The sequence below is a fragment of the Telmatherina bonti genome (genome assembly GCF_933228915.1).
Source record: "Telmatherina bonti genome assembly, chromosome: 23".
NCBI lineage: Eukaryota > Metazoa > Chordata > Actinopteri > Atheriniformes > Telmatherinidae > Telmatherina > Telmatherina bonti.
This window is the reverse complement of record NC_136632.1, coordinates 22,266,726-22,291,549: the sequence shown is the minus strand read 5'-3', so window position 1 is coordinate 22,291,549 and position 24,824 is coordinate 22,266,726. Positions and strand designations below refer to the sequence as shown.

The window sequence follows — 24,824 nt, the reverse complement described above, 5'->3', positions numbered from 1 at the left end:
ATTTACTTCGTCATCACATGTAAATAACTCCTCAGTTGAATGACCGAGTTATTTAATTGTGTCTTAGTGATGAAGCAAATGAAACTTAAATACTTCTGTAATACAGAGTCAACAATGCAACGTGGGGACGAAACGTCGGGTGGGGGGGGGGGGGGGGGGGGGGGGGACGACAAATCTAATCCTATCTGATCATTTGGGCCAGTTTAGATGAACTGAACAAACACCGAGATCCAAGGGAAGAAACTGGGAGTCAGATATGATACAGAACACACACACTGCTCCAGAAAAAAAGGAGCTGTGTGAATGTGTGAATGGGTTAAGCAGGGGTGGGCAACTCCAGTCCCCGGGGGTCGCAGTGCTGCAAGTGTTAGCGGTTTCCCTGCTGCAACACACTTGACTCAAGTCCATGGCTGATGACCAGACTGCAGAGTTTAATGTCATGTTCTGCACCCGTCTGCTTGTTAAGTCGGATGTTTGTCAGGTGTGAAGCAGCAGGGAAACTCCCAACACTTGCAGGACGAGTTGCCCACCCCTGGCTTAAGATGTCTGCTGTTATCGTTTTCAGAAGCCAAAAGGATGAGAAAGAGCCTCAAACAGACCATTTAATAAGAATTTAACTTGGTACATTTTAGAAGAAAAGGATGTGCTGTTCTTGTAACAGAATAAAGAAATAATTCTGCTTTTGGTTCAAGTGTTGTTGAAATGAAGAGTGAAAACAAAAGATCCCTGTTGAGACAGTGTTAGTCTTTCTCTGCTTTAACTGTAGTTAAAAAAACATTGACAGGCACTAATGCATCACACACAAATCAAACAGAGCAATTACGCTTGAAACAGGACAGAAAAATACCACAGAGAGCTAGAATTAAGAACTGACATGTAAACATTTGTCTGTTCCTCTGAAAATGAGGTGTCCTTTTACTAAACAGACACGAAAAGAGCCTCTCAGTGATTCTGCATGGTACAGTCAATCACTTTAAAAAAGGCTGAAAAGCGTCGATTAAAGCTGCATTCATACAGAGAAGGTTGAGTAAGGAGGGGAGGGGGGGAATCCCTCCTGCATACAGCATTAAAGAAACTCTGCAACTCGTCCATTTATAATTTAGACAGACTTTCTTTGGTTAACTATTATATACCATCTGAATCATCTGTAATGGCTGATTCTAACAGAGAAATGATCTAAAAGCATGAAAGTCAGTCCATCCTGATTACTGGGGTCAGCCTGCTGGGGTCCACACCCTGCTGTAACCATCCAGACTGTTTCCTGAAAAGCTTTGGAAAATGTTTCCACATCTGCAGTGGAAACGAAACAATCAGTAAGAAATAATTAAATGAATAAACTGATAAATAAACCGATAATCAGAGATTAAAGATCACAGGTGGCATAAATGACATTTATTCTGTCATTTTAGATGCAGAAATACTTAAAATCTCCACTTTTTCTCAAAGAAACAATTATTTTCACCACCTTTTTACACGTTTCCTCATGTTGTCTCGGCTGTTTGTTACATGATAAGTAAAAGTAAAAAACTCACATCGTCAAGTCCCATTTTGCCCATTAAAACATTGTTTGTTCATATATCAAGCTGACAAGCTAACAAGCATGAGTGTAAAATCAGAAAGATGCTCCATGAGTCTCTGAGACAGCAACGGCGTGACGCTGCAGCAGGTTACTGCAGGTGTACTTGTGGAAGGAAGCAGCTGATCATACATCAGACCCACTGAAGCCGTCCTGGACCGTACATCACACAGATGTAAAACAACAACGGTGTGAAACACAGCAGTACTCTCTAAATGTGACATAAGATCAGCTCCACATGCAGTTTTAAGATCTTTCTCCTTTTTTTCCCCCATTCTGTTGGAAAAACTCTCGACCCATTAACGCCTTCCAACACTTTCTCCTCAAAGCAAATAATTCCTGCATTTGGATGAACATGACTATTTTTTATTTATGTTAGAAAAAAAAATAAAGTATTTTTTAACTTGATTATTTTTCAAATGAATTTCCCCCAAATTACAGTAATTTGATCTTTTTTAAGGCTTGTGTGATTTGTTTCACATTTAAAAAAAATTTACAGTCAAATGGAAATTCTGAGGATTTATTTTATTATTCTAATTATTTTTTTTCTTGATTTCAAAATATAATCTTTGCTTTTTCTACAAACTTTTTTTTTTCATTTATTAGTTAACTCTACTTCAGCATATTTACATTTATTTGGATTGAATCTGATTTTTTTTTTTTTTATTGATATATTTATTTCTCTCATCTTAAAACAAAGTTAATATTTATTTATTTTAGAAAATGACTCCAAGAATTATTAAAAACCAACATGTGTAAAAAAAAAAACTAGAATTGTTCTCCTTTCTCTGAAATGGTAAAACCTAAAGTCAGTCTTAACTTGCAGAATGAGAGACAAACTGGACAGAAACAACAAAGAAAGCAACCAGTTCAGTTCCAGACCAGTAAGGGTCCCCCAGTACTCAAGTTATGGACACATCTGATGATTTCATATTGTCAAATTATTAATCATCACAAGTGCAGCTGGAAAAGTGTGTCTCTTTTTAAGACAGACCACAAAGAGGATTAAATTCAAGCATAACTTAATCACTGTCAGTATAAAGTCATTATTTACAGCTTTACATATGTTTCATTTCCATAATGTTTCTTTAATCCTTTTTATTCTATTTGAAAAGGTTGAACTGAAAAAATGACGTTGCAGAGCAGATTTTTCCACCGTTTATAAAACATAACTGAATGGTTAAAAGTCAAAGAATAAATCACACTTTTAGATAACTGAGAAATAATATTTATATCATTAATCCATTCAGAAAATTATAACTTGGCTTCATTTCTGACTCCACTTCTGCAACAGGATGTTTGTGCCTACGGAACAAACTGCAATCTCTTCAACCACAAAAATTAAACTAAATGCAAAGTATTAGAAAAGTTTTTTTTCAAACCCTAATAAAAAAGCTTACATCTAACTCTACCTAAACATCAAACATGTTCCACATCAGTCTGAAAAGGATAATAACCAACAGCACAAGCAGCATTTCATGCTTAGAGGGAGGAATGGAAGCAAACTGGATGTAAACATAAAACCATCTGTAATCTGAAGATGATACAAAGTTGGCTTCTACAAATGGATCATGATCCTAAAAACACCTAAAAAATCCACAATGGAGCACCTCAGAGGCTCAAGCACCACAGTCCTCTGAAGGAAACACCGAAACCTGCAGATAAACGTCCAGCTCTAGGAGGACAGATCCCACAGAAGCGGACGATCTTTTAAAGGAAGGAGGGTGAATCAGTCAAATCTGCAGGTTTCCCAAACTTTTGCTTTTAATTTTATGCCTTCTGGATGATATTTCCAACAGAACAGACATTTTGACAAGCGGTTTACTCAACTTGACCACTTTGCCATACATCTACTCATGTTTGAGCCCACGACGTGGATATGTATAGAAAATAGATGGATTATTTAATAAATCATGAGTACAGGAGCGTAATTAAAAGAAATTTACATATTTATTCTTTAAGGCCTTTAAACAAACAGCAGATATGTCGTGTACATGCGAAGAGCAATAAACTGACAAGAGCACAAACTCCATCAAACTGTGGAAAAGAGTTTGATTTCTTCAGCTGTTTGAATAAACGTCAGTGATTTAAAACAAATGCAAATGTAGCATCAGGTGATAATTATGACAGGAACAAAGCTGCATGCTTGGAGAAGGACCACCTGCCTTGTTATAACTGTTGTAAAAGTATATTTGTCCACATGGGATGAGTAATTGCACATATGGTCATTAATTCTGAACCGGTTCTGGAGCAACACATGCTGCTGTTGGGACATATTTACAGAGAGGGTCATGTTTATTTCAGAGAGCCATTTCCACACTGTAATCTGCAGAGATTACAACACGGCTCAATGAAAACAGACCTGAGGTGTGAAAGTAGCTGCCTGCAGTGGCTTCAGCTTCAATATGTCTTCAGTTCAATATGCAGTACTGAGGTGGTCTTAAGCCAACACTGCCAGGAAAACAGGACGTAAGGAGCAGCAGTTCCCTGAAACATGCAAACAAAAAGGAAAATAGTTCAATGTGCACGGTTTAATCCAGCCTGAAATTCCAGGCAAAGCATGAACAACCGATTCATACCAGTCTGCATCCTCAGAGCACATTCACATCAGCCCTTTTGGATTTGGATCCACTTAGTTTACAGAGCTGTGAATGCACCAAACGAATTCTGATTCGGACCAAAGAAGCGGACTAGGACCACCTATAAACGCAGGTCTAGATGCGTTTCAAGCGGACCAAATAAAGGCAGTGGAGTACAAAAAAAGGTCACTTCCTGCATTTGATGTAGCATTGCATTGTGGATAAATACATAGCAATGGCGTTAAGAGTCCTCTGCCTCGTCTGTTGTTCATACATTGTTGCAGTGTATTTCTGCAGTATACTTGGATAAGACTAATTAAAAGACCCAAAACAGCCACAGTTTCGTCTCCATGTTTAACTTGCAACAGTTTTCTTTCTTGTCCTCTCTTTTGCTAAATACCAGAGCAGTGCCACCCTTGGTGGGAATGGGGATATATTATTGTAAAGGTTTGGCTCATTTGACCAAAGTGCAGCGTGAACTGATCTCGGTCCGCTTGGATACACCCCCCTATAAGTGAGACGGAGTCTAGCGGACTATTCTGATGTAAAACACCCTTAGACAAGGTTTCATGAAATTTCTTGAATGACTTTCCTGAACTCTTTTAATTATCATTTCTTTTATTTCATTCTATTCTACAGTAATTTAGCAGAGGGTTTTATCCAAAGAGACTTACGTATGAGAGTGAGAACACCACAAGCATGAAATCAAACAGAGGACTCCATCCTGCTTCAGTCTTGTCGCGGTCGGGACTCTGGGAAGGATTCATCACTCCATCAGACATCTTACTATGCCACACCTCATCCTTCTATCTCCGTTTGCCTTCCTTAAGATGGCTTCTTCATGAAGATCATGTCTGAAGAGGCCTTCGCCAACAATAGTTGGATAATTTGGAGGTTTAGTTGCATCTCTCAGGTCCAGGTTCAGGTCTTTGCCACACTACTATTTCCTCTTTCTTAAGCACATCACTTTCGCATCCTGTTCATTTGCTGCAGGTTGGTTTTTAGGTTTGATTCTTCTTTTTTATCCTCCATTTGTTTAGTTTCCTGAAATATTTCAAGGACAACCTGCAGAATATGCTGAGATGAGGCAAATTTTCAACCAACAGGTCTTTGGGAATCATCTTATTGCTACAAAAACACAGTTTTCTTGTCTATTAAATTCTTTTACCTTTACTAGTTTTCATTGATGCAACTAAGGGAAATGGGACAAAAGATGTGTAAGTGCCCAAAGATCCAGTTTATCATTATCTCGTTTCTAGATATAGCTTTATTCCTTGGCTGTGGTGCCTTTTTAATGTCTTACTGCTTCGTGTGCACTGGTTATGTTGTTAAACGAACAAATTAATTAATCTTCCCCTGAAAACATTCAGGTTTAAAGCCTGAAGTGAAAAGTCGCCAATATCTACAGAAAGACCTTCAGAAAGTCTGAAGAACTGCTGCTCAAGACTACTTTAAAAGATTTCTGGCTTATTTGTAACTGAAATAAAGACTTTTGCACCACACTATGGACTTTTAATAATTTACAAATCATTGCTTTTCATTATTTAAATTCAATATCAAACCTTTAATGACACTGGATATGATAAGATCAGGTTTCAGCACGGCCAGGGCACCATATTAATCATCTCTAAAGGGGTGAAATTAACTAGTTTATCAAACAGCATTAATCTCTACTTTTAGGTTGATGGGGCCATTAGCAAAGCGCTTTATTAGCAGAGCTGTCGGCGGAGGCTAAATAAAGCCAATTACTCCCTACAGATTATGCTGATGGTGGCTTTCTCACATAGTAGCACAATTGGAGGTAATTTTGTGTTTTTTGTGTGTGTCATGCAAGCAGCACATGACCTGATACTCATCTTCACTGATGTCTGTTTAACGTCAACCAGCGGAGTCTCACATGATTCATGTGCGGAGTCGTGCCTCGCCATCTTTCTGTACGGCTGCAGCTGAAATCACTTAATAGCTTTTTTACCACACACACACACACACACACACACACACACACACACACACACACACACACACACACACACACACACACACACACACACACACACACACGGCGCTTTTCCAACTGTGACACTTTGTATTGAGTCATTCTGAAAATGCTGCTGCCTTAGACTGTTGCCTGGCAACCTCATATCAAACGTCCGCTTTGCATGATTGCCCCCCTTCTCCCCCGTTGTATGTGAATACAAAGTGAGTCTTGACAGCAGAGGAGTAAACAGACATTTGAGTTAAAGAGAGGCTCAGAATGAGAACAGACACAAAGTTTATGTTTCGTGTTCAGCTGCTGTGGTTTTAATGGTTTCAGTTAAAGGTGCAGCCAGATGGGGAAGGGGATCTCTTGTCAGTCAAGTTGCCTGAATAACGGACCAGATCTTTTTCCCTTTGCTATGAAAACAGGCTGGAACTGAAGCACAGTTCAGACGTTAATGATCCATGTTTCAATTTGTTTCCCCTTTTTTTTGGGGGGGAGAATTCAGAAAAGCCCCAAGGTGCAAAATGCATTGATGAAACCAGAGAGAAATAACATTACAGGGAGAAAAACTATGGCAATAGAAGGAAAAACACACTCTAGGAAGCACAGATTCTAACATGCAACATGACAAAATCACCAGGAGAAACTCAGCTGAAAGATATCATCCAAACCAAAAGCATTTTAAATCCCAAACAAAGACCTGAGAGCAGCTCTGTCCAGTTAGGAGCTTCTTATTTCTCCACTTCAAGCAAACCCCACGAGGCGGGCATCGTATGAATGCAGAGACGCTGCTAATTATAGACGTTTGTCTCATCACTGTGGGACAAGTCCATGTGAACTGAAGAGGAGCAAATAAAACATTTTATAGAGAACTATTCTGATATACTAGCTTAAGGTTAATTTGCTTCTGGATCTTGAAGCCGTTTCAAAGTTAATTTTGGAGGCGAGTCCTTAATTCTCCAGACTCTGTTATAACAGTGTTCATTATTAACATCCCCTGATGCGCTCCTGCGATATTTACCTGTGTGACACCTCTTAACTCACTAAAACCCTACAGTTTTCACCTTAAATGTGTTTTTATGGACAAAAGGCTCGTCTGTACCAAGCAGCAACCTCCGGCGGTTAAAAGTAAAGCCTATGTGGAAGTGCATAAGACTGCAGTTCCCCCTTCATCCACTAGGGGCTCCAAAACAGAGAGAATCCCCATAAACTCCAATGTTAAAAAGACCAACTTCACAGCAGAAATAAACATGTTTACAGCCTGGTTCAAAAATCCATTTTCAGTTTATAGGTCAGGTTTACATGACAACTGTGGAGGGAGTGAATTTTTTCTATAACTCGCCCGTTTAAAAGTAATTTAATCTCGAAGTTCGGCAAATTTAGGGGCGTGTCCTTTTGATTGACAGGTACCCGATCTCCCGCTTCAAGTAAGAAGAACGTAGAACAACCGCAGTTTTTAGTCGGTTAACAACCTGACTTAGCTTTAGCCCGCTTACCTTTGTATTTTCCAGACAAGACGACACACATGCCTCTGCCAAGATGGCGATGGTAGGAACCGCCCACCGAGCTTCAATTCAGCTCTTCAGAAACCTACGGGTGACGTCATGGACACTCCGTCCATCTTTATATACAGTCTATGGTTATAACAGTGTTCAATATTAACATCCTCTGATGCGCTCCTGCGATATTTACCTGTGTGACACCTCTTAACTCACTAAAACCCTACAGTTTTCACCTTAAATGTGTTTTTATGGACAAAAGGCTCGTCTGTACCATTTTCTTGGACTGCTGTTTGTGAACTCATGCTGATATGCAGCACTGCTTTGTTTAATCTGCTGCTGGAGTACAATGTGGTTTAAAGGTACATTTCACATACGTTTGCATATGCTAGTGGTCTGAAATATGAATTTACTGAATCTATAGTTATGATTGTAGCCTCAAATGCATCAGAAACCTGATCACCACTTTGGGTGAAGGGTAGAGATTCCTCTCGTTTTCTCACCCATCCTTTCATCATGTATTCTTTTTCCTCCTCCTGCGTAAAAAGGCGCGTCGCTCATGTGGCTCATGGTATTTATATGTATGCGGTTGTCTACTGTTGGACGGGTTGTACTGGAATAATTTTCATTGTGCTGCTGATTCAATGACTAATCTTTCTGAATCTGATCATCATTACATGCAGTGAAATTTAGCTTTCCAGTTGTGTTGAACATGTGGAGATACATCTGTATTTATTTATAATTCTAGTTTAGCACATTTTCTCATCAGACATTATTAATTCCTAGATGAATACAGCTGTTATCCTCTGGTTTTTACTGTGGTTTTCTTTTAGGAGGAGAGAAACACTTAAAATTTCAACTATGTTCCAAGAGACCAAGATTACACCCCCGGTTCTTGTTGTTGGGAAGATGCACTTTATTTATTTTTAGTGTGTCATTTCAGACAGGAAGCAGAAAAAATAGGCCACAGGATGAAGAGGTTAAAAAAATGGTGTAAGCTTGTTCATAGTAGTTGGGCAGTCAAATCAATCATTTGCTGTTAATATCACCTGATTTCTGATGACATGCTGACTTGTACAGTTTGTTGCTGAGCTCTAACTAAACCTCAGCAGACAGCCATGTTCACAGCTACGTTTGCCTTTAGAGAAGTTTTGCACCTCTAATGACACAAAATGCAAACTGTGGGTCATGTTGTCATGGGAACCATACATTGTTGATTCAGTATGGGTTAGTCTGGTTTTGTATACAAGTCATTCTACATGGCTGAGGCAGGATCTGCATGGTGCTTGGAGGTTAGCAGTGTCGCCTCACAGCAGGGTCCTGGCATGTAAATCACCTTAGGCCCTTTTTTATCTTTGTTTATTAAAAAGAAACTGAAGAAACATAAATGTACAGTAAATGTGCAAGAGCTATTATAGCTAGAGTTAATGTCCGTCTTCAGTCCCTCTGCAGGCCACATAAACCACAATGCAGCAACAATGTCAGCAGTAGATTAAAAAGCTGAGAAATAAAAGGAAAATGTTCAAAGAAATCTTGTTTATTAGACCAGAAAAAAATTGCAATGACAAGAATGTAAATTAAGATGTTAAAACATCAGAGTTCATCCTGTGATGTATTAAAAAATAGTATAATACAATAGACACTTCCATAGAGAAGGTAACTGTCTGGGAAAGCCACCGTACAGGAGACGAATAAAGCTGACCTCTTTCTTTTCTCTCTTTCTCATTATCAATAATTTATTAAATAAATAAAATAATTTCTAACTTGCAAGGATTTAATGTCTGTATCTGATCCCTAACTTGCAAGGATTTAATGTCTGTATCTGATCCCTGCACTGAGGGACAAATGAAGGATTATTCTGTTCTGTTCTCCAACCATCAGTGTCACACTTTCATCTGTGATTTTCCTCTTAGATTATGCTGAGTCAGCAAACACAAAGAAAACCCGGCTTTTTATTCCAACTCTCAGAAAACAAAAGTTTCTATTCACTTCACATTAATCAGATCTGTCTAAATGGTATATTGACGCTTTACGTTCACACACATTTGTCATGTTTTTTTTTTTGTTTTTTTTCCAAATATGTTTATTGAATTTTCAGTTTCACGAACGAACAAACAAACAAAAATTGCTCCGCTACATAAATAGAAACAGGATAAAAAAATCACAAGACATCACAGTCATCATAAGGCACATTAGTAAAAAAAACAAAAAAAAACAACAATTTTGGTTCAGTATTATTGTAATCTACAAGCAAACAAACACGAGACAAAATAGTGGACACATTTTCATCGACATAGTGGAGAAAACATTTCCACCTTCGATTAAACACTTCAGGCTTATTTGTCATGTTTACTTCTGCTTGATTTATGGATGATACATCCCCAGAAGAAGTAAAAACTTTGCCACTAAGCTGAATGTTTGTCATAAAACCCGTAGAACAGGCAGACGTGAGTAAAGTCGGCGACGCGGTCTTCAGCTGATTTGGAAGGAGGAAAGTGTCTGTCGCTCCTCCTCCTACGTATCAAACCCACAGCTGAATGGAACAAACTCACGCCTCCCGTTTCTGTGAGACGTAATGCAGGAAATCAAACACTGTATCTAAACCTTTGTGGTGCATTTACATCAGAAGTGTAAATGCTTGTGTGATGTTTTCTGGCTTTTGGACCACAAACTGATCCTTTCGCTGCAGGAATCCTCTCAGTAAACTCAGTAAAAACTGGATGAAGCAACACAGAGGAACTCATTAGCCTGGAGCCGCTCTGTGAAGAGCTTTAAGGGCTGGTGTGGGTGGGTGAGGGGAAAAAAGGTGGGAGATGGAGGTTTAAGAGAGAGAGGAGGGGTACACGGCGGGATGAATGAGGAGGAGGAACATGAGGTGAGAGGAGGTCTGATTGCTGAAAAGGAGAACAATGCAGAACGCCTTGTGATGGGTGGATCAGCTTGTAGATGCTAAAATATATAATATATTTATGTTTAAATGACTGCTGGTCAGAGTTTCTGCACTAAATACTCAAAATATTTCCATAATATGCAGATTTAACAAGAATAACTACTATATTTGTATAATTTGTCCTTTTTCCCCACATAAACTGAATTTGTGAAAACAATGTGTCTCCTCATTTAAAAATTCCCCGTAATATGATGCAAGTTCAGGCAAAACACTTAATTTTTGCAGAAAACCATCAAGTTAAATAGTGTCAAAACTGTGCTGCCTCCTCAAAATAAACCCTTTAATCCAAAAACAAATTTAGTTTTGGTGAACTGAAGCGTTGCTGAAATAAATTAATCCTCTTCCTGTTTTGGCAGCTCTGACGTGGATTTTTAGCTGCAGCGACAGACAATTGTTTTTAAAATGAAAAAGTACAGAAGAAATGATGTTAGGCGTGGTCACATGACGAGCTGTGGCCAGTAAAACATTTCCAGTCCTTGAAAACAGTGTCATCATGAGCTGCTTTGAACTGAAATAAGGACGGCCACAGAAGAAGGGAAACTTTGACACAACAGTTCACAACTTCCAATCTATCTCATCGTCAACACACAGAAACCTAGATATGAGAAAAGAAGAATATATCACTGTCAGTGAAGTTTCAGCAGATTTGCTGTCATATTTTCAGTTTTTACAGGAACAGTGAACGCTGAATATGAACAAATTACACAGCGCAGAAGATTTTTTAATCTTTTCCCTTCAGAAACGCAGCTTACGTTTCACATAAATCCATAAACATTTAGCATCTTGCTACATCTCACCAGACAATAGCGTTCATGTCGATTAGTCTGACAGCATGTCAATTTACCATGTTTAGCTGGCATACGTGGCAAAGTTCCTGTCTGATTCCACTAATTTGGTTACAAATCAATTTAAATGGGAAGTGTGGTCACACGTGTCAGCCTGCAAACTCATGTTAGAGTCCTGATCAATACGCATCCTTTACATGTCCTTTAATACATTTTCACTTCTCTGTTTTAAAGTCAATGACAACACTGAAGGCAAGTTAACGCTCATTTTTCTCAACATGGAGGACAGCAGAAAGTTTGGTGTATTTTTGGCCATCTGCTGATCCTGTCACAGAGGAAGAAGAGATGGAAGGAGCCATCAACGCCAAATAAGGAGGCATGTTTAGGTTTAGATTTAACATGACTTAATAGTTCGGTTTCCTGTCATGTCACATGTTGGTTTGGGCCCTCGAGAAGTGGGTGTACTCTAAATTTTTCCCCATTGTTTTAAAAAACAGGACAAAAAAAAAAGGTTAGAAAAACATTGTTTCATAAAAAGTAACATTTAAGATTACTCTATTTAGTTCACCCCAAAAATCCATCAGTATATTTCCTCATTATCACCTAATTTCTGCTTTTCGATTTCAGGGAGGAAAAGTTATAAAATTACTAAACCAATACTGGCACACAGAGCTAGAGAGAGACATGCTCATAGACTTATGTACATATATCTTCATTATGTTTATGTTTAGGCTAAAGATAAACATCTCCTGAGTTGGAGTCTGCAAGAACGGGACTCAACTGTCCAGGTTCTGCTCTTTGCTCTTGTAGTTATGGGTAGTCTAGCCAACCATTACTTATGTAGTAATGGGGATGTTACCTGATGCACTGAGAAGTACCTCGCTAAATTTCTCTATATTAATGTATAAATATATGCTAATATTGCTGTCTCTAACTTATTTCTCCTTTTTTCCGCAGGTCTTCCTGAATAAGTGCAGTTGTACATGTTGATCTGTCTTTCCTGTCCTCTCCACCCCAACCAGCAGAGGCAGATGGCTGCCCTCCCTGAGCCGGGTTCTGCCGGAGGTTTTCTTCCTGTTAAAAGAGAGTTTTTTCCTTCCCACTGTCCCCGTGCGCATGCTCAGGATGGGGGATTGGATTGAAGTCAAGACTCGATACAATCAGTTGGTTTCTATTATAGGATATGTATGAATTGGCTTGAAATGATGTGTATGTAACGTGTCCTGTGACAACATTGTTGTGATGTGGCGCTATACAAATAAAGTTTAATTGAATTAACTGCACCAGTGTAGCTTAGGTAACCTTAGCTGAGCTGCTGGGCAACGTAGCTACATGTGCGAGAACGTTTCTAATTGTAAAAGCAGCATTACAAGGAGCTAAGAGGTTTAGAAGTCGGTATACTCCGTATACCCGCGTATACCCTGGACTGCAGCACTGGTCTGCGGTGACGAAGCAAAAGCTGTCTGACAGTGTTTTGAAAATATGCACAAAAAAGCTGAATGACTATTTTCTGTTAAATTTGAGCTCAGGAATCAATTCAAACCAAAATAATTTCCTTTTATTTCTCCAAAATTCATACGTTCACTGTACAATATACACGTAATTGTTTCATTAAATGATTTAGCTTCCATGCAAAATTAACAAGGATGAAACTTTACACAGTAAATACACATTTTGGAAAAGCTAAACGGACAAATTGTTGCTCGTTGTTAATGTCAAACAATGAAAGTCAAACTTTTATTCCTATCTTTAGAAATAAATTAAGTAATTTCATAAAAAGGAAACTGGAAGCAAATCCGCAAACATGACAGTCAAGTGCATTCATTTTATCTGAAGGACGGACAAAAATAAGAAAAATTCTTGTTGAATTTTCTTTTGCCGTCATCCATTACTTTCTAATTATACACCGTTTCTTTTTGGAAAAATAAAAATACCTGACAGAGCCTTTCTGATTAATTAAAACCTGTTAAAACAAGCAAGTCTTGTCAAAACGCTTCATAGTAATTAAACTTGACACAGCCACAGGTGTAAACACACCGACAGCACAAATCCCACTTAATGAATTTCTACACACGAAGGAAATATCGCCTTCATCCTCTGTAAGATTACACCAATGACGTTCATCCACCACATGAGAAAAACTCTAGTTATTGGTCTGTAGAGTTTAATAAAAATAAAATCAACCAGAGAGCAGCAAACTACAAACCGTCTGAAGATAAACCCAACAGCTGTCGTAACTGGACCAAAAGACAGCATGAAGCTAAATACTGATATATTCATGTGCAAAGTTTGGTTAAAACGTCCGTTTCTGTCAATATTATAGTCAGTGGAAAATTAACTCATCTTATCTTAACTCATTTTATTTCTCATGTCTGTCTGATGTGACAGCAGTTATCCCAGCAGTGCATGTTAGTGGGATGTAAACCAGTGCTTTAAGTGGGCCGGTATGCAGCGGTACGCAGTACCGGCACTTTTTAATTTTATCCCTTTGTGTACCGTGACTTTTTATTTTTACAGCGTATAGTGCATACCGAGACTTTTACCGGCTTTCTTCAGCAATCAGTATACCCTCCTACGACTTCACCACATATCACAGCTTATATTTGTTGATTTTAATAAAAAGTCGCCTCAAAAGAAATGTATTGTCAAGGCCGGTTTAGACGCACAACGCTTGCTGTAGCCCACAACGTCACGCTGCACGTCACGTTGTTCACTCGCTTTTGTGTTTATATTGAAGTGGACGTGCTTTGAATGAGAGGAAAAGTGGAGAAAGAAAAACTATCGTGGCTGTAATGTTACAAACTGGAGCGGAGCTGAGTGATGACAGTAGTACTACTTAACAGTCATTTACTACAGTAGTACTACTTAACAGTCATTTACTACAGTAGTACTACTTAACAGTCATTTACTACAGTAGTACTACTTAACAGTCATTTACTACACCAGACAATGAAGGTCAGATTTTGAGTTTCTGAAGATTATTTCTAGATTAAAGATAATATTACTAAGAGGCATGGACCAGGCTTAATGCTGTGAAAAACATATTTCACAGAGGAAAAGTGTAATAGTAATACACTGTTAAATTAGTCTGGTAATAAGCTAAATAAGTCTAAAAGTAGAACTTTTTATGTTTTTAACCCTTTCATGCATAGTGGCCCTGTAGTGGGGACCTATTTACTAGCTTTTTTCTTGCATCTGCATGAATGAGGAGGGTATTTTCTTAAATAAACCACTTCAGTGGGTTTTTTTTTTTTTTTTTGTTTGCTTTTTGTTTACAAAAATGTGAAAAATGTTGCATTGCTTTGATTATTAATTCATGCATGAAAGGGTTAATGAACTTTAAGTTTATGTATTTACTTTTCAGTGTTATTTTTAAAGTCCATAGAAGTGTCTCCATGGTACTTTAAATTTAGCAAAAGTGGATTTGATTTAGAACTTGCTGTGTTTGTTTTTTGTCATTTCTGTGCTATAAAACTATTAATCTACAGATGAATTTATAGATCTACATGTAAGTATCAGCCATGTTTTTCGCCCATATTTGCATGACAAACTGGCAGCAAGTCATTAAGTGAGTACAAGCACTTATTTTGTTCCACTTAAAGCACTGAAGTAAACTATTCCTTCCCATGGTTTATGATCTCCCAAGTCTAGCCCATCCTCTGGCCCCACATAAAAGTCCAACTCCACCACAGCGAATGTGAACAGCAAACTAAGGATTGGTTCAGCCTGTAAAAAAATATATCAAGTTTACAAAAAACACAGAATGAAAACCCAGAGTGTGAGAGGAAATCAGTGTTTGAAGGTAAAAGCACTGTGCACATGTGTGTGTGGATGTGGGGGTAGCAGGGGTGTCTGGTTAACCATAGACTGAGCTCTTTCTGTCTCTTTCACACACACACCATCACTTGCATTGCACTGCAGACTTGAAATCTAGGTCAAACTCTCAGACACACACGTGCAGCGTCTAAAGGCTCGGCAGAGAGAACAATTGGTAGTGATGAAGACGAGGCCTGATCTGTCAGCTCACCACTGAGCTACCTCTGCTCATCAAACCCTCCCCCTTCCAACAGTCTCATCAGCATTTTGGGGCTCTCGCAGGCTCTCTAAAGTTCCTTTTTGTTGCTGCTGTTGTTGTAGTTGCTGAGGCGTTGCAATTTTCTCCTCTGTTGGAAACAGATTCTCTCAACCTGCCGTGTCTTTGTGTTGACTTGATGTTTTGTGACAGCAGAGAGAAAACGTGTGAAATTGCTGCAGTGCTGTTGGTTTCAGGTGTGAGCCGATTTGTCCAGCTGAGAACTTAAAAGACAATGGCTATGGTCACATGATGTCTTTTCACTAGGAATTAATAATTCACAATGAATCATTTAAAATTAAATAATTCGGAATCAATGTATTCTCCTACTAGTTTCCATGAAAATCATAATTTTGAATGAATGTTTACATGAAACACGTCCTCACTTAATTCCTCTTTAAAGCGGCGGGTTGGGAAGGGTTTTCTGATTGGACAGAGGGTGCACGTGATGTATGACAAAAGCCGGAAATAAAAAATTTGGCTCCCTGCTTCTCGCCTTTTCAGTCATAACTTGTAAAAACTACATAATAAGTACCAGTTTCACTGCTATTTTTATTATAAATTTGAAGTAGCAGCTCAACACGAGCATACTACTTCACTTTTTGCAGCAACTGAGAAGGAGAAGAAAGATAGACCAGTGACGGATTTAAGAGATTTGGGGCCCCAGGCAAAGGTAGGTATGGGGCCCTATGGTAAATATTGCACTTTACTCCACTACTGCATATTATTTGCGTTGCTAACAAACAGCCAGTGCAAAAGTATCTTTGCTGACTGAGAGGACCGTGTATAATGACAGGGAAGGGTTGCTTCACTCAATGGTACAAACTGATAATTTATTGTGACAGCCATTCTTTAAGTTATAGATCAACTCAATGACCGCATCACACACACAGATCACATTAGGTATTAGTGCACCGCCCTATATACCTGAAGGGGGGGCCCCGAGACACACATAATATAATAATCATTCTGCTGACAGTTTAGCGAATGCATATTAATCAAAAACATCATTTTTGTTTGTAATAAGTAACTAAGTAATAAATAACCATAAGTGTACGACAAGTTTTATGGGGCCCGAAAGAATTGGGGGCCCTAGGCAACGGCCTAGTTTTGCCTAATGGTAAGTTTGCCCCTGAGATAGACCACTGAATACGGGAGGCAAAACTATGCGCATCATCAGGACAGGACAAGGTAACGAGCATGTGCAGAACGACTGGAATTAACTTAGAGATTAATCAAGGTTTACATGACAGAGGAATTTAATAGTTCAGAATTAAAATACGAATAAACCAGCCACTTATATCGGAATTAAGTTTAATTCCCAATAGAAATTTGCATTAGGAATTAAGTGTTTACATGGTGGTTTTTCATCAGTTTAAAGCGGAATTAACTTTTATTAGGAAATAAACAGGAATTAAAACTCCCATGTAAAAGTGGCAAGAAATCTAAATTAGTGATAATCCTACTAAAGATACAGTTCTGTGTGCGCTAAATGTGAGCAACATAATGATCTTATATATTCCTGCAGCATGACTTCAGTGTATTTTCTGGAAGATATTGTGATGAATGTAGCAAAGCTGAAGGAAGTGTCCTGCGAGTTAGAAAAAAAATCACTCCCCCCACAGTTGTCATGAAGGTAAACCTGACCTATTAAACCTAAAATGGATTTTTGTACCAGGCTGTAAACATGTTTTTTTCTGCTGTGAAGTTGGCCTTTTTAACATGGGAGTCTATGATGATTTACTCTGTTTTGCAGCCCCTAGTGGATGAAGGGAGAACTGCAGTTTTATGTACTTCCGCATTGGCTTCACTTTTTACCGCTGGAGGTTGCCGCTTGGGAGAGACCTAATAAACAAACAGGGTGGCTTTTCTTCCAAGAATGGAGGCAAATCAGCTTAAGGTGACACACAGCTTGTGCACTATAGGTTCGAAGCCTGAAAGATGTCTAAACTATATTATCATTTCCTGTTATTTTGAAGTTGCATAAGACAAACCAGACTAGCCCTGGGCTTTTTACAGTAATGGAAATGTTAGCTAATAGTCCAAACATTTGCATGGCACTACGGGTTTACTTGAAACAACCATGTAATCCTTCCAAACATGGGCTACAGCCTGAGAGCTATATTCCAAAACAACCCCAGAAATTATGAGCCCACCAGCAGCAGCAGCAGCATATTTTTCAAATTTATTTATTGTCTATTACAGCAGATGGGATCCAAACTTGTGTACATTGTGGCCTCTGTGAATAATCCATCTTTTCCACTAATGAATTGCGCTGAATGATGCAGGTATCCCCTGATCAACAGATCACAATCTGAATCCAGCAAGGCATGTTTCATAAATTATGCGCTCCCTGGGCTTTTGATAAACTAATAGATGCCTGAGTGGGAGCAAATTGATGCCGCGCTCAGGTGATTCTGACACAGAGACACGATTCAGTATTGATTAATGTTTAGCGAAGACTGAACGGTGGCCTATCTTAAACATCACACCTCTGTTTATACGACAGAGCAGTTTCCTCTCCATTGTTCATTATTCATTAGTCATCTGGGCTGCCTGTGGGACTCCCTCCCATCTGCTCCAGCTCCATTTCCATATGCCTGGCTCCACCGAGCGAGGCGTACATCTGATATGTGGAGAGACAGTGAAAGGGAAGCAGAGGAGGGTGAAAAAGCACCTTTTTCTGCTGCCTTCATCTCCCTTTCAAAAGGTAATGCATTTATTGATGTCATTACTGGGAGAACTTACGAAATGATTATAATGGAAATAAACAGGAGCAGAGGAGTGGGACACAACACGACCAGTGTGAGGAGAAAGAAGTGTGTCAGTGTGAGAGTTGTGGGTGGGAGGGAATTTAAGAAGACAAATGAAGAGATGTATAATTAGCCAAGTTTGGTTGAACAGTCTGCCCACATGGAAAATCACACTGAATAATTTGGCAAAGGAAAATTAAAAACATCATCTTGTTTTAATTTCAACATTTTTTAATCATTTATTAAATACTTCACTTCTTTTTCAGGATAACTCCTAAACTTGAAGAATATTTTTTAGGGTTTGTAACTAGTGCCAAAAGAAGAAAAACAGTCCTGCTGAGAAGTAAGGGCAGTTTTCACTGAAGATTTTATATCAATACATTACTTAAAAAGTATCATGTATTAAAAGGGTATCACAGTGTCATTATGAATCAAACAGAAACTGATCAAAAATGCAAAAATATTATGTGAAAAAATAGATATAACCTAACTGTGTGTGTGATTGGAATTAAGAAGGTATCAGCAAGTAAATCCATTGCATCGGATTTGTTGATCATTATGTTTAAGCAGCTGTACAAAAGCAGACATTTTAGCAGTTTGCTGGTTTGGATAATTCTGGTGTGTAATAAGACAAAACCAAGGAGGAAAGACATCAGTGTGACTCTACAGCCCTCAAATAGCTAATCAAATGCTAAACTTCATTAATGTTCCATTAGGCTCAATTCAAACTGTAAAATAAATGCCCAGACGTGACTCTCTTGACAATATGTGACCAAGATGTGTTTTTGTTTGATTGTTTGGTTTTGTTATATATGTATGACAGTGTAAACAGCACACACCCAGTTTTACAAATCTCACCTATAGGCCACTTTCATAACGCGTTTCTAAATCAGACACGTATCCAATGTTTTGAAAACCATCTCAAGCTGCATTTCCATAACTGTTTTTCACTAAATTAAAGTGATATCTGTCAAATTAGATCATTTGATTTGCCATTGAACAACGTTTAGCACATAAGCCGCAGGACTTGCAGCTTATGGAAGGTAGCCACGTAGTGTTATTTCAGCGCTTTCTACTTGTTGCGAAGAATTTGTTAGAGCCTTTCAAAGTACTTCTCCCTTCATTTCCATTTTTTTATTGTAAAACTCTGCATTTTGCTGTTTGCTGTATACCGCATCACCAATCAGAAATGAACTGGTCACATATCACGTCAGGAAACTCATACATGCCAAAAAAGTGATTCTATTACACTTTTGTAATAAACATCTTTACCAAAGTGTCTTTAAAAAAGTGTCTTTTTGTTATAGAATGAGAGATGTCATAATTCTGCACTGTGGGAGGCAGGACAGGCTGAGATTAAAAATGAACAATGGATGCAACGATGTTAGAAAACATTTTGTCGGCTCTGATGTGAGGGAATTGTCTGACAGCTGAAGCTTGGCTGACATGGCCACATGCTCCAGGATAATGATTCAAACCACAGCTGTAAATCAGCAGCAGAACTGCAGAAAAAGAAAACAATCAAGGTGTTGCAATGGTCCAGTCAAAGTCCAAACGTCAACCTGACTGAAATGCTGTGGTGGGACTTTAAGAGCGAGGTGCAGAATCTAATGCTGCAAACCTCAATGAGCAGAAGCAACAGTGTAAAGAAAAAAGAACCAAACTTCTTCCACTACCACGCGAGAGTTTGAGAAAAGTTGCTGTACTGATTCTGTGTATTTAGCTCTTTAAAAAAAAAACACTTCTGCCTTTCAGGAGGTTTGCCGTTTGCAATAATTTAGCTACAAGGACACAAAAATTGCCTTACACTGCAAAAACTGAAATCTAAGTAAGATTAAAAATCTTAAATTGAGCACACATGTGCTTTTTTTTTTTTTTTTTAAAGGTAAGATAATTCTTAGTTTTTATTTGAGTATTTTTACTTGTTTTGTGAAGTCTTTGACAAGCCAAATTTTCTTGTTCTGTTGGCAGATAATTTATCTTATTTTAAGCAACATTTACCTAATTTTTGTATATTCTTTTCTTGTTTTTTAAGGACGACTTTTTGTATGAGCCACAAAAAAGCTGAGGTCCCCTCTCATCCTAACACATTGGCACATTTCTATCAGAAAATGCCCCAGGGTTAAGACTTCCCTCAGTGCTGCAGTGTCGTATTGATCTGTGTAATACGTGGAGTGTATTATCAATAAGTCTGAGTCACATCAATCAATTCAGATGTGAGCAGCATTGACTGATATTTTTATTCAAAGACCCAAATGAATCCAGCATCATGCTGCTGTCACTTTCACTGAAGTTCTTCATAAAGTGCATAAAAAACCAAGTCAGACTCACATTTCTGTTGCTTCCAACAGAAAATATTTCCAGAAAGCGTTAAATAATAACTGTGTGCAGACAATTAGCCTGTAAAAACAAATCATGAGTCATATCAAAGTCCTAATCTATTTCTTGATTATCTGAATTATATGTAATTATGGAATGAAGCTGTTAAAGCGCATGATTAATTTGTTTTCAGTCTTTCACACAACTATTTTCCCACTAGACTGGAACTCTTCTGTGTCAGGGTGGATTTCTTATCAGGCTGAGTAGATCTTACAACAGCTCTTCAGGCGAGGGTTTTTTTTTTACTTCTATAATCATCCTTTTATATTTCATTTTAGTTAATTTACCTTTCATTTAATTTATTTTCTAACTAGTGCAGAAACAAGACCAGGATTTGTCTGTAGGTGGCAGAAAAACCACTGAAAACACCTTAGAGTAGCTAAGAGGATTAAAGGTACAGTCTGTAAGAATTCCTGGCATCTAGTGGTAAAGGTGGGTATAGGAATGGCTTCACGTCAAGCACAGTTGTGAATGGATGAAGGAAATTTAAGTTAAAAACATGACAGTACTTCCAGTCCTTGTACCTAGCTTTTTTTTCCCCCCAGTTCTCTCTTTAAAGGCAGAGTATGTAAGATTTCAAGGCTATTCTTTCCACCACCAGGTGGCAAACACCAGGTCGTGAGCAAAACCACAAAACTGCTACCTCCACAAACGATAACAGGTTGGCAGTAATGAGCAAAACTCACCCCTCGCCCCTCCTCCTTGCCAGCTCCAATGAGGGCAGGAATCGCTTGTGAGCTGTAGCTCAGAACCGCTCTGCAATAAATGGGCTTATACTCCCCCTACTGGTAGAAAAAATTTACTTTTTTTTTACTGGTCAGAAAACATTCAAGAAGGGGCTTTGTCATTAATTAAACTTGCAATTTAATAACGCATCAAATATGGACAGACTGGAACCTACATGTTTAAAAAACTATCTAATTATGATTGTAGTTATTTTTTTAGTTAATTTATTTTGAAAATCTTACATACTCTACCTTTAAAGCCTAAACCTTGAATGTTTTGGACATGGAGATAAGTTTCAGCTGGAAGTTAGGGCAAGCAAGTGGAAAAGTCTTTCCTGAACTTTAACAAAGAACGTTTTTGTTTTCCATCCATCCAGTTTATAATCTGTTTAGTCCAGTTCAGGGTAGCGGGAGCCTATCCCAGCAGGCATTGGGCGAGAAGCGGGGTACAGCCTGGACAGGTCGCCAGTCCATCACAGGACAGTTTTTGTTTTATCAGTGAGGGAAAAAAAGTGAGACCATTATCTTAATGAGATAAATTATTCTGCCATATGAAGAAAACTGGTCCAAAATAACGCAGAAATTCTCAGCTTCTGTACGACCGATGTCTTCTTCCTGACACGTGCGGTGGTTCGACGACACCGTCGTGTATTGTCATGGTCAGCTAGATGTTAGTGTGTGACTCAAGTATCTAGTTTTATATTCACTTGTTTGAACAAAATGAATTCATTTCATGGTGTTTAAGTGAAACTGGAATTTTCAGACACTAATGTCTGTATAAAACTTCCATTTTTTTCCTCCTCTTCTCATCCTGCTGTGAAGAACTTTGTGATTGTGAGAGAGGAAGAGTCTGGCTAGTGATTTAGTCCCATATAGTGGTGGTAACAAAAGGTGTCTTTCATTGGTAGAGCGTAACTGTCTAGAGGGAGTGTAGCTCTGGATTAAGGAGTGAAGGTAGACAGGAGCTGTTTGAGTTTGTTTTTTTTTGTATGCCAGAAGCAAAACTTTGAATTTGATGCGCGCTGCAGCCGGAAGATAGTGAAGTGTGATTAGCAGCAGAGTAGCATGAGCCCGTTTGGGTTGGTTGAAGACCAGAAAAAGTATTTTTTCTCAGGAATAAATTGGTGAAAAATGCCGTATTAATCAGTTTTACTCACCAAGTTACAGCCAGTCAAGGTCTGCACAGTGCGTTACAAAGTGTAAATGCAACAGACAATAAAATCAGTGGAAAGCAACACCAATCTGCCCACCAGCAGCCTGCCAGGAACACAACACCAGCTGAAGAGAGGATCAGTGGCAAGGTGGCATCCTAACAGCACATCAGCTTTTATTTCCACTTCTTCTTAAAGTACTGACATAATACTTACCCTCAAATCTAGATTGGCATTTTATGACCAATCATGAGCAATTTAACCTTTCGGTGTACATTTCCCAGCTGCTTCCAGGTTCTGCACTGCTGCATCGTTGTGCTCCAGATTACCCATAAAGGTCATGGTCTTACTAAATTTTTTCAATTTGTGTATCAAAATATTTCACACTTGGAAAAATATAACTCAAATAGCAAATCCTCAGATCAGGTTTGCATGATGAAAAACAGTCTTTGAAAGATAGAAATCTCTTGTTCACATCAGAGACAGAATTATCATGATGTCCCTTCCTTGGACCTGCAACCATCAGTTTGTGCAGAACCACATTCTGGTTTAAGCTCTGTAGAAAGACAGCAGTAAGTTAACGTGTCTATAACAATTACAGAACACAACAGAGGAAGAGGAGGAGTGAGGACGAAAGGGGGAGTCTGTGGGTCAAAGAAGAGGCTGAGGTCAAGGTAGAGTAAGACTATAGAGCATGGGAGGACAGGTATTGACTGTCTTACATAAACACAGAGAAAAGCAAGAAATCATCATATTTCCATTTGTCAGTAGAACTGGTCTCATTTAAGCATTTTGTGAATTCATTTTTGTACTGTGTACTTCATTCATCACAGAAGGAGAAGAGTCAGAGTTCAGCTTGAGAACAGTGAAGCACAGAAGTGTTGATCAAACCCTCATTTCTTTATATTTATAAAAGGGAGAAAAGTCAAAGAATGAATCAATACCGTGTCTAGACATCTCAGAACTGGACTGGAAATAAGTTGCAACAGCTCTTATTAAGTGATGAACTCTTCCCAAAGCCTACACCTCAGCTTTATTTAAGTGGTATGGGATCATCTTAACAGAGAACGCGACAAGAAGAAGATAAAATCCAAAGACTACTTTAAAAAAAGCAGAAAGACAAAAGAGATGAGGCCGGGCTGAAGAGTCAAGCTGCACACACCTCATTATAGTCACAGTCACACACATTTACACACACACTGCACTTGGGGATCCAGCCACACCATGACTACAGAAGGTACCACCACTCATATCAGGGTAAGCTGGAGTCCACAGGACCCCCCTCCACCCCTCCATCAGGAAAAGAGGGATCACCATGGCAACAATCCTGCAAACCAAGCAGGCAAAGCCCCTGGTGTGGCAGGTTCCCATGGAGTTAAAAATGTGAAAAGTTAATACAAAGATCAAACAAACCTCAAAACAACGAGAATAAAAATACATATAAAAGAATTAGAAGAGAAAATACATAAATAAATGAGTATTCAGTTAAAAGCTGAGCTATAACGGGTAGGTCTCCAGTCTCTGAAAAACATTAATAGTCTCTGCAGCCCTGAGGTTCTCTGCCAGGATGTTCCACAGACAAGAACCGTAGTCCTGGCTTAGGGAACAAGTAAAATGCCAGAACCAGAGGACCTCAGGGTCCGCTAGGGCTCATGATTTAACAGCATGTCAGGCAATAAAGTAGGTCCAACATCATTACAAGAAATCATCTGGATGATCTAGATGAGAATGTCTGTATCTTCATGATCTAAGCAGACTTTTTAAATCTGATTTTATTTTGATTGTTTTTAGATGACCAATTTTTTTTTTATTGTCCTTGTGTATGTTATTTATTCTGGGTTTTTTTGTTGTTTTTTTGTTTTTAACCCCCCACAATGTGGCACTTTGGACAACATTGTGTTTTTTAAAGTGCGTTATTAATAAAGTTGTATTGTATTGTATATTGTATTGAATATTGGGAGGTTTGTCTCATGGCACAGAAACTTAACTGTCTCACTCAGACCAGCATCAGGGTCTATGGTATGGTATAACAAAGACTAAAAATGCAAAATCTGCGAATGCCAGTAAATTATTAACACCTAAAGTAGTTCCAACTCCCATTTCTCATTACTGTCAGACTTGTTAATAACAAGTGGGTGTTTTCAGCGGGCAGTTACTGCATGTTGTCATGTGAGCTCTCCTCTCTTTGAGGCAGTGCTGGTAACGTGAGAGGGAGTCCGTGTCTGGACGCTCGCCACTTCCACGCTGCATCAGGGAAATATAAAACTCACCAGTCATGAAACCAAATGTCAGTGTGGGTAATAAAGGCGAAGTGTTGCGTATCCAGCTGATGTTGGACTTTGATTCGCTGTCAGATATCAGATTCTGATTGTCA

The 24,824-nt window shown here is 38.7% G+C and overlaps 1 protein-coding gene across 1 annotated transcript in view; it reads left to right on the top strand.

The window, feature by feature from the left end:
* Positions 1-11,742, top strand: part of sfmbt2 (Scm like with four mbt domains 2) — a gene marked incomplete at its 3' end in the record, with an annotated part of 74,911 nt that extends 63,169 nt beyond the window's left edge. Inside the window, exon 15 of the mRNA XM_079263410.1 lies at positions 11,705-11,742. Coding sequence (XP_079119536.1) covers positions 11,705-11,742 — 38 coding nt within the window. The remainder of the gene's footprint in view (positions 1-11,704) is intronic.
* Between the last annotated feature and the right edge of the window lie 13,082 nt (positions 11,743-24,824).